Here is a 12,000-nt window from a genome sequence, read left to right on the forward strand (position 1 = left end):
ACACATTAAAGTGCCCCATTTTCAGATATCACCTTTCATGTAGTGTGTAATATGGCTGTTTGTGAATGTAAAAGGTCTGCAAAGTTTCAAAGGATTAAAGTGAAGATAAATTGAGTTATTGTCTTCCTAAAGAAAGAATCGATTCTGAACTGTCTGAAACGAGTCGTCAGTAATTCCAGTCTCACTTCCTGCAAGAAATTAAGAAATTTGCATAATGCCAGACTATGATCTTCACTGGCTGCTCGCGAACAATGTCTACTTTGACCCTCAAACACTGTAATTGTAACTGAGACTGGAAGAGTTTGGTTTGTGTTGTTGACATGTCGAGAAGATGCTGTTTTCTGTGCTGACAAAGCAAATCCACTTTTTTTTTAAAGGATGAGGACTCGCACTGAAATTGACGCCATCGTTACTATTCGAATTAATGTATAATTCGAATGTAGCTGAAATTCAGATATGGTAATGTGTGTTTGTGTCAATCACAACAGACTAGGCCATCTGACCAATCAGTGCAGAGCAGGCTCTCAGAAAGGAGGGGTTTATAGAAACTGAATCCTTTATTGAACCGTTTCAGACACTGTGAGAAAAGAGCTGATGCTGCAATGTATATTATGAGAAAATTCAAGTGTTTTTTGACCTTGGATGCATGTAAACATGTTGTAGGAAACTCCAAAACAACATTAGAAACCTTTAAAATAGCATAATAGGGGCACTTTAAACTCGTTTAACATGCATGTGTAACTGGTGGTAAGATATATGTATCACAATCATAAATTCACACACACTTAATATTACCATTAAAACACTGAATCCATTTTCGTCTTTCGTCTCTCTGACCTCCGACATCAAACATACTGAAAAGAGAAGAGACATGAGGTTTATAGGAAGTGAAATGTGTCCCTCTAGTGGACATATGAATACATGACAATTCAACACACAGCAACACTCGCATATTGCAAGTACAGTTATATCCACCGTACAATCTTTATTATGTTTCTCAGGAGCTTTTTACTAGTGGACTCACTGAAAGTTGACTTTGTCTACTTGAAATCGCGTCTCAAAAATCCCTGATGTTAACACTCTGCAGCGAAGCAAGTCCTGAAAGAAGAAAGATTGAGAAAAAGTGTTAGAAAAAGGACAATTTTTGGAAAATAAAGGGCGAGACATTTACAAAGTGTCTCATGCGTCTCTCATTTACAAATGAACATGGTGTGTGTTCTCAAACAGTACCTGGTCTGTTGGTGTGTAGTCGCTTTGTCTTACTGCATCAATCCGGTCAAGAAAGCTGTAAATACACAAATGAAGAAAAAGCTAAATCAACTTTACACATTTAGGTTTTTCATTAATGAATATACTTTCATGACCAAACTACAGCATTCATATTTTGGACAACGTCATCTTTATCTTTATCGGGCATAACTGCAGTTTGTCTATTTTTAAAAGATAATATTTTTATGTTTTTAAAAGAAGTCTCTTATGCTCACCAAGGATGTATGCATTTGATCAAAAATATAGCAGTAATATCGTGAAATATTATTACAATTTAAAATAACTTTTTTCTATTTGAATATATGTTAAAATGTAATTTCTTCCTGTGATCAAAGCTGAATTTTCAGCATCATTACTCCAGTCTTCAGTGTCACATGATCCTTCAGAAATCATTCTAATATGATGATTTGCTGCTCAAGAAACATTTCTGATTATCATCAATGTTGTGCTGCTTCATATATTCATGTGGAAACCGTGATACTTTTTCTCAGTATTGTTTAATGACTAGAAACTTTAAAAGAACAGCATTTATTTGAAATAGAAAATACTTTGTAACATTATAAATGTCTTTACTGTCACTTTTGATCATTTTAATGCATCATTTTAATCTTTCATTCATAAAAGTATTACACACGCACACCATATCAGTGACTTGTACTAACAAATAATACTACGGTCACTAATTAATATCAAAGACACTGCTCAAGTACCAGCGTTATTCACACTAGAAAAGAATATGATATCTACATAATCGGCTTTGATTGTGATTGTGTCTCAAATGAGACTTGGTTACTTTCATCATCTCAAACAGTATAAAAAGTGGCAAAAACGATCAATGAAGAACCAACGCTCTCGTTCTAACAATGTCCTTTGAAGGTCTAGATATACCTGTTGCTGTATCAAATATATTCACAAGACCTGATACATAGTCACTGGATGTGAATGAGAACGGAGCCCCTGAAAGCATCCCTACAGCAAGTACGCAGCTGAAGAATGTTAGATAACAAGCCCATATCTTTCTCTTACTTCCCTGCAGAAAGGCAGAATATTAGCCCAACACTCTGTGACCATCATGTGATATTAGTGCTATCAGCACTAACAGAGACAAATATAGACTCATCCCACAAGCTTGTGACAACAAGACAATCTGTAACGACATTGCCAAAAAAAAAAGAAAAAGAAAGAAAGAAAGAAAGAAAGAAAGAAAGAAAGAAAGAAAGAAAGGGAAATGGGTTTGTGTGGAGATCTCGACTCTTGCTTTTAATTTTTCCGATGTTGGAGCATTTCTTTTTAAGATGTGAAAATGCACATAACGTATAAAATACTACTAATTATCAGATCAATACTTTTAACTCATTAATAGCAAGGACTTTCTGTTCATCAAAAAAATATAGTTTCCCCAAAAATACTGAGCAGCACAACTCTTTACAACATTGATAATAATAAGAAATATTTCTTGAGCAGCAAATCAGCATAAAAGATGCGTTCACACCATATCATAATTACCATAAGTATGAGATTTAAACTTGTAAAAAGTGTTCACATCCTCGTAATTACAACTTGTAAACTGGGAATATTCTGAGAGCTCAGACTTGTACCACCTGACCGCTGCAGATTCATTTAGGCATTGATAGTGTTAAAAAAAAAACAATTTTGAGACGTGAACAGTTCAGAGTAGAACGCCACGTGTTGTCATTTCGAAATTACGGAAATTATGACATCACGTGAATGAAGCATTAGACTGATTTCTGAAGGATCATGTGACACTGAAGACTGGAGTAATGATGCTGAAAATTCAGCTTTGAATCACAGGAATAAATTACATTTTAAAATATATTACAATAGAAAACAGTTATTATTTTAAATAAAATTAATATTACACACATATTTTACAATATAATAGTTTTTACTGTATGTTTCATATAATAAATGAATTTAATTTTGATTTAATTTTGATAAATTTAAATGAAATAAATTTAAACCAACCCCAACCTCAAATGTACAATTACATTTCAGTATTTCAAATAATATTCTGGGTTAAACAAATGCCACTGAAATGCAAAAGAATAAAAATAAACAAAGCAATATTAGATTTAGTGGAATAAATACATTAGATATTTGCCACTAAACATCCAATGCTGAATATTGACCATCTAATGAAAATCTTCCAAATATACCTGATCATATTATTTATTATATTGTAAGTTAAATCTTCAGGGAAACTGATTTCATCATTAAAAAAAAAAAAAAAAAATGGCGAGGACAAATGCCAGTATGGACAGAACATTGTACTGCAGAGCAAAGACACACTCCTTTGCATTTTGTTTTGTGGTTTTTCAGAACAGATAGTGACAGATTGGAACAAGAACATTGCCTGTGAACTCACTGTCTCATCTAACTTTTGACAACTGATAACAACCTCAACAATTGGTCAGCAAAACATTCTGCCACTCATTATCATAAACATACACTGAACGACAACAACTCCTGCTTGTCAGCTACAGACGATTCATACACAATGTAAATAACACCTATGCATCTCACAACCATCAAATATGCCCTTGCATTTCCAATGTTCACCTCCAGAGGGCACATATCGGATCTGTAGTGGGGCTGTGAAGTCCTCCTCCCTAACTGAAGTCCAGTGATCTGTCTGAGCAACCAAAACTATATCTTTCTCTTAATATGAGCACTCTAAAAATACAGTGACCATACATCTTATGACTATAAAAAAGCCCTCTTCATCAGCATCAGGCGGGCTGAAGAGGTGTTTGTGTGTCCAAGAGAAGAGCAGAGAGACAAATTGCAGGACAGACCGTCTATCAGCCATACAGGATAAATTCAGTATTGCACGGCGATTCAAGACCTCCATCTTACTTTGAATCAGTCTTGACACAACGGTCACAGAAGAACAATCCAAACACATTCCACAGGTTGATTTAGGCAGAACAAAATATACTAAATATATAATAAACAGACTGACTCTAAGATCAAAACAAAAAACTCATTTTTGTGTAAAATCACAAAGAACTAATCAAGTTAGTTTGAACTTCATCGTGGCAAAACCTGTGATTGGATTTGAAACTAAAACCAAAATTATTTCATTTGTTTTATAGTATAATAAAATAAAATAACACAAAACAAACAAATACATATATGCATATGGCATGACTTAATCAGATTTCAGTGATAAAATTATTCCTTGTAAAACAATTCATTGTTTATTTTCATTTTTAATTTAATCTCTTTTGTCACTCTTATGCTGAAAATCTCTCACTCTGTTAATCCGATTTATCATTGTGGTTCTTGGTAGTCTTGAGAATGTTCAGTACCAAAGATAAGATAAGACAAGATAAGATAATCAAGCCCAGATTGTACTCAATAGGCGCTCTGTACGCTGTTAAGGAACATGAGGTTGATTCTAGATCACAGGGAAAACAGGGAAATTGTACCGGAGTCATTCTAAAACCTGTAAATCCAGTTCACACTGAACAACATGGGAATGTTTGAACACGTTTCACATGTCCTATTGAGTACAACGGCTCTACAGCTGTGGGTATCGGTGCAAGGTTTCTAAGATCACAGAGTTCAACAGTGCCTGTTTCAGCAGTGCTGGTTCCAGAAGTATTTTTTCCATTCTTTTTCCCATGGGGATTTAAAAAAAAAAAAAAAGTCTTCGCTATAAGCCATGAATTATCAGCAACACTACAAACTTTGATTTGAAGCAAAAAAGTTTTTGAAAATCTGACAAAAAGAAAAAAAGTACAAGACAGTTTTACTAAGGGAAAGAACTACAATCCCATGAAGCATTGCTAACAGCATAAGTAAATTAAAAACGATGGAGAAATATAAAACTATGCATTTAAATATTGTTTATTGCAATATGCAATCGATTATGTCATTCACAGCACTTCATGGGAGTGGGCGGAGCTAAAGAGATATTTTGGCGCATTGTTTTTTAGATTCTCTGATTGTTGTAATTTTCTGTACAGCATCATGGGTAATGTAGTTTTTCAACAACCTCGTAGCTCACAGTAGGGCTACCTTTAAAGGTTCATAAGTTATCGTTCAAAATCAGTTTCCCTATGGAGAAAAAGAGTGGATTTTTTACCTTTCAGGAACCCAACTTGTTACACCCTGGGGGCTCGTCCGGGATTTGAACCTGGGACCTCTCGCACCCGAAGTGAGAATCACACCCCTAGGCACTCTATTGAATTAGACTATTTGGAGCTTGCATTTCTCCTGTAATATACAGAACCTCTTCCAATCCACAAAACTTTTAAAGTTACAAACTTTAACTGTTGAAATTACGCCACTTTTGTACAGTAAGCACAACAGTAAATGAGAGTACTAAATCTGACAAGAATTCTCAAACTTCTGGTTTGTATTGAGTTAGGGCTTGTAATTATTGAAAAAAAAAAAAATTATTAATATAAATATTGGTTTTATTTTAACGCGACTCGTTCACAAATTGAAACTAAAACATCAAATTTGACAGTACCAGTCAGGTTTCGGTTTAATGCCCATGCATATATCTATAAGCGTATTGTTTTTCACTTGTTGCGAACTTTTTGTAAATTGCACTTTCATGGAAAGCCTGAACTACTCATGAAAATATAAATTCCTGTAGGTGCTAGAAACATCAAGGTCATGGTTTTTGATTCCAAGGGAATGCATGAACTGAAAAAAATTTGTAGAGTTTAAATGCAATGCATCTGCCAAATGTATAAATGTAAATAATACAAAATATAATTTATGAATGCAACTAAGTCTGTCACAATCATAGAATTTGTGCTGACGATTAATTGTCATACAAACAATTATGTTCATGTCAATTACGGTGTAAGCCTATTATGTATTTTTTACTTGCAATCATATTTAATATAATAATAAAAATAAGCCCATATGATTTACCTAAATGCTGTAAAAAATTAATATTTAATATAATAATAATAATACAATATAACCGCAACATAATTTCCCTTGTGATGATGGCAAAATGCGATTGAAATTTAAACTGCATGGTTACCTCAAATAATTGTGATTAGATTTAATAACTAATAATCAATAATTGTAACTGCCCTACATGCAAATGATCATAATTTATACTCTTTAATGTTAAATAATTTAGTCTTTAATTTAGTTTGAATTCAAAATGATAAACAATTCAGTAATGAGTCATTGTTTTCCAGCAAAACTTTTTAAAAATCAATTAAAAAATATTTTCAGAAAATAAAAATGTTGCTTAAAAATAATTCTCATATCTGTGGTACAGAGGTGGGGATGAGTTTATAAAAAAAATAAAAAAAAAATTATATATTTTCGCATATATAAAAAAAATATGTTGCTAAAATTTGATTTAATTTTCACATCTGTGGGACAAGGGGAATAAATGAATTACAGAATAAAAAAAATCCTTATTGTAGACCTTAAGCTCACCTAAATACGTTAAAGTAACATACTTGGCAGAAGATATTTGTCTATTATAAATAATTTCAAAAAGCTGTATTTAAAGTCAGCATGAAATGGAAGTTGTGATAGTCTTTTCTTACCTATTGTTACTTTGATTAAAGATTACGAGGGCATGTGCACAGATAAATCATTTATGATAAATACTGCAATATTCCATAAAAAAAAAAGAACTGTCAATTTTGATTTGATGGCAAGTAACGTTAACATAATTACATGATGGTTTAATAATCATTATTGGTTTTCATAGCTCTGAGCAGTTGTGTGGGGTCGTTCTATTTTTAGGTAAATGCAGGCTAAATCTCGAAACAGAAACCCGAAATGCTAAAAAAGGAATTCATAATCTGTTGCTATTTTTATCAAATGCACGTGTGCGTGTTTGTTTGTGTATCTATGTAGGAAAAGGCAGAAAAAAGAAGGGCGAGCGAGAAAGAGAGAGCGCCGCTTTACATCAGTGAATGTTTATTCCCTTTAAGCACTTATGAGGGTCTGATATGTATAACCGCACACACACACACACACACACACACACACACACACACACACACACACACAGGCCCTTTCTGCGCCTCACCTTCTCTTTCTGACCTTCCTTTGTTTACGCGCATTGCCGGGATACTCCCTTTGATTCGGCGGCGCGCACACACACGTGACGCCCTCCACCAGTGAGTGCTCTGCAGTGCTGCGCTATAAATAGCTCCTGCTTGCCCCGGCTGCGCTGTTCCTTTACATAAGCTCTGGCGGAGGGAGGAGGGGGACAGACAGCCCAACCACAATCTCCATACAGCCGGGCCTGCAGAACGCCACACACAACTGGGATCTCTCTCGCTCGGACTGCTGCTTTCACTGTTTCTGTACAAGTGTCCTCTATCACAACAGCACAGTCTCATTCTCACCGACCCACTTCAGTACAAACACGTATTTGTGTGCGTCTCGGCCGTTTGACACTGACATGTAATCCGTTTTCTTTCAGCCTTAAAATAGACACGCAATAGATTAATAGAAACGAACACAGACAGATGTCACAAAATCACGAGGGATCATTCAATGATCTCGCAGGCCAAAGGGCAGTTAAGATGCATTGCGATAAAACAGCTTGATAGCAATGCGAGTATCTTATATTGTGAATGCCTTAGATTTTGATATATTTCCTTGTTGAGTTTCCAAAAAATTTAGATAAATGCCTACCACACATATACATGATATTTTGCACTCTCCAATATATATAAATACATATTTTTATAAATTATTATCTAGATTTTTGATAACCCAACCAGGCAATATACAAATTATTTAAAAAAATACTTTTTTTTTTATTTGTAGAGCTTTAGTCTGAACACTGCATGGCATTTTACAAGCTTTAAAATGTTGTAGTAAAAATAGATAAATTAATAAAACTTTTTTTTTTTTACTTTTATTTAATACTACATATAAAAACATTCCTAAACATCAATCTTCTGCTTATTTAGCAAAGAAAATTTTAGTACATTTTACTGTACTTTTCTATGGCTTTTTAGATAAAATGATGGTTTCTTTTAAATGATGGATATATATTTGAAATATAGTCAAAAGAGAGATATAATACTGGATTATTGGTATAATATTGAGAGAGATAATTATCGGATTACAGCTGTTTGCCAAAGCCAGCATAACTATTATAAGTATTAAACTTTATTGCATAACTCGTCCTGCAATATTTGTGCTGTATGAATGACACCTACAAATCATGTGGTTTGTTAAGGAAATGTATTCCAGGCAGTTTAATTAAAAAAACACATAGATTAAAGGTCCATTCACACCAAGGATGATAACTATAAAGATAACGATAATTATATAGTTCTAAAAATCTTTCTAAATATAGAATAGCAGAGTCCACACTACAACTATAATGGCACAAAGAAACGATATCGTTGGAATCATTTTCAGAATGATTTTTTTTTTTCCAGCTGACGAACAATAAAAACACTGACAGCCAATCAGAATCCATCTTGCTGTATCGAGCTCGAGCATTTAAAGCAGCAGACGACAAAATAAAGAGAATGATATCATCTGCTGGTGTGGATGCTAATATAGTTATCGTTATTGTTTTTGGTGTGAATGAGAAATACCTAGAAATCAGAATATTAGACTGATTCTTTCGATCCAGGTCAATAATGATTATTGGTAAATCTTTCATTTGAAAGCCACATTTCTAGCATCTGTAAAACCGCACTCTTCCATCTTAAAAAAAAAATACCACGCCGTCATTTTACGCCGGACTGCGTCACCAACGAGGGTCAATTCAACGCTGGATTTGCACTAAAGATTAGCATGACGGCACATGCTAGTCAATGAGTTGAATCAACTCCACAGCAACTACATAAATTTATCCACTAACCGTTCAGAAACGTCCAGTTTCATTCTAAAAATTGTAACTTCTTCCTGAGTCTCTCCATCAGTGTCGACTCCGGTTTGAACAATGTAAGCCTGAACACAATTACTGACAATCCTCATTTTAGCTGCGTGAGATTCTCCAGCTTTGTTATTGTTGAGCAACAGAAGCACGAGCTGTTAAAGCTCCGCCCTCTTAAAGCTCCACCCTCTTCTGGAAAGGGGGCCGGGAGCAGCAGCTCATTTGCATTTAAAGGGACACGCACAAAAACGCCTTGTTTTTGCTCACACCCAAATAAGGGCAAATTTGACAAGCTATAATAAATGATCTGTGGGGTATTTTGAGCTGAAACTTCACAGACACATTGTGGGGACACCAGAGACTTATATTACATCTTGTGAAAAGGGGCATTATAGGTCTCCTTTAAAATTACTCATATCGTGAAAAAAGACTACCAGTAATAGTGTTAAATAATCATGATTTCAATATTGACCAAAAATAATTGTGATTATGATTTTGCCATAATCGAGCAGCCCTAGTAGCAAGTATATTTATTTATATAAAATCACAGCTTTTGCAGACTGATAATCACACTAAGCCAATTTCATTATTGTTTCGATTAATTGCGCATCCCTACCCTAGAATCATGAGGGCGAGTTCTGCAGGGGCAGACACCGCTCACATTTTCTTTCCAAATACTGAAAAAAATACAACAAAGTGGAAGCAATTGGATTTATCTGAAAACTTTCTCAACGACTGCACATCCATGGATCGACCTGGATCACAGCAAACGTATCTGAGCAGACATTGATTTGAAGTTGTATAACAGAGGAATTCTCAGTATTGTAAAAGTCTTCCACAAAGAACAAGCCTGTATTGAGAGCAGCTGGGTGTCTGTATGATTCTCAGAGTATCTCCGGGCCTTTTCTGACTGAGAGACAACAGTCGCCATTATGTGTCAGGCACTGCACTAGCTGGTGATGGTATCTGAGTCCTACAAAGCGGCTGACCAACTCCCATGACCTGACCACCCTCCTCACGCTTTCATACCTGACACACGGCCACTGTTGTACAGGACAAATGTCTGCACTGGCCTAAAAAAGCCAACAGTGGATGTAAAAACAGATCATTCATGCACCTAGAATGTTTCCATCTCCAAGGCAAAGAAACTTAAATACATATACGACATGTTTGTAGTGGGTTTCCTGAACGTCTTAAGGAAGCCCTGAATAAATAGGTTGGTTTCAGGTTTATCTGAACCTGATCAGGCACGTTCCTTACAAGGATGTGCAAAACTACATATTTTCAAAACAGACTAGTTGGTGGGTAGTCTGAACTGGTTTCAGGTTTACCTGACCCCGATTTACAGACAAACTTTTCCAGGAAAGTTTTACACCGCACACTTTCAAACAGCACTGTCAGTGACTTACAAAACAAAAATAGTTACTAGTCAACGAGTCGATTGTTAGATAACCTATCCAAATTAGTGTCACAATAAACACCTACACTTCTGTTACAAAAGACTTATATTTCAAATAAAAGCTTACTTTTTTTAAAGAATCCTTTAAAAATGTATCACGGTTTCCACAAAAATATTGTTTTCAACAGCGACAGTAATAATAAATGTTTCTTGAGCAGCAATGATTTCTGAAGGATCATGTGACACTGAAGACTGGAGTAATGATGCTGAAAATTCAGCTTTGATCACAGGAATATATCTTAAAATATATTCAAACAGAAAAATAACACTTTAATAATATTCACAATATTACTGTTTTTACAGTATTTTTGATCAAATAAATGAAGCCTTGGTGAGCATTAGAGACTTCTTTCAAAAACATGTAAAAGTCTTCAAACTTTTGAACAGGCCCATATGAATCCTGCTTCTGTAACGTTCACTGTTCATTCTATTGCTCTATATTTTATATCTATTGCTTATATTTTATCTTCAATTTAATAGCACAATGTAATAACAGCTAAGGATGTTTTCTACTGGCACAGTTGGGCCAGTGGTTCAAATTTTTAGATACCAGTGAAACATCACAATTTTCAGGTACAGAAGTTAAATAAGGTAATAATCAAATAACACTGCATTGTCTTCATTGTATAAATTAAATATAGATGAATCCTTATTAAAGTTACAAAAGTTATTCAGTCAAGAGCACTGGGTGATTTTCTTTGTGTCATCTGTTTTTAGATTAACATAAAGGACAAAGACAGCAGCAGGAATATTAGGTTGCTGTCACTTTAAGAGCTGCATACTGTTACACAAGTGTTTTCTTTCTCAACTGTTTACATTCACTTAAGACATAACCAACTATGTTTCACAGGGATACTCGCCGATACGGGCGTTTTGACAATTTGTGTGAATTTGTCCGTTCAAGTGCAAGAAGACAAGAAAGAGAACTCAATTTAGTAGGTTCGCACTCGGTCTGAGAGGCAGCTTTTTTGGGCGTGCGCTTCAGGTGTTTGCGCACAGAAATCCTCTTGAAAACATCATGTGATTACTGTATCGCCTTCCTATAATAATGTAGGGAACCACTCATTATACATAAATAATTTAAAAGTTCTCTCGCTCTCACTTTTTACCGTCAGTTAACGTTATTTGTTTTTACTTTATTTGCTATTGACATATCCAACCATTATCCAACCATATCCTTATCTCCATTACGCTCTCTGTTTGCTTTGTTGTCTGTGTTTCTTTGTGTGGACACAAACACTACGCACACACTGCGTTCTATCAGTTTTTGGTATCGGAGCATTTTAATGAGCACAAGTACAAGTACAAGTACACGAGCACAGTATCGGGCCCAATAGGTGCATCACTAATATTTATTACCTTTAGATTCACATTAACACACTATAACTGCAGCACAAATACAATTTTGAAT

General features: G+C 34.8%; 1 protein-coding gene across 2 annotated transcripts in view; it reads right to left on the minus strand.

The window, feature by feature from the left end:
* Positions 1-12,000, minus strand: part of gnal2 (guanine nucleotide binding protein (G protein), alpha activating activity polypeptide, olfactory type 2) — a 28,149-nt gene that overhangs the window by 2,406 nt on the left and 13,743 nt on the right. For both annotated transcript variants that reach the window (XM_051882466.1, XM_051882468.1), the window contains exons 6-8: positions 1,231-1,285; positions 1,025-1,098; positions 796-854 (exon numbers count right to left, since the gene is read on the minus strand). In XM_051882466.1, coding sequence (XP_051738426.1) covers positions 796-854; positions 1,025-1,098; positions 1,231-1,285 — 188 coding nt within the window. The remainder of the gene's footprint in view (positions 1-795; positions 855-1,024; positions 1,099-1,230; positions 1,286-12,000) is intronic.

Source organism: Ctenopharyngodon idella, chromosome 23, assembly GCF_019924925.1.
Source record: "Ctenopharyngodon idella isolate HZGC_01 chromosome 23, HZGC01, whole genome shotgun sequence".
Lineage (NCBI taxonomy): Eukaryota > Metazoa > Chordata > Actinopteri > Cypriniformes > Xenocyprididae > Ctenopharyngodon > Ctenopharyngodon idella.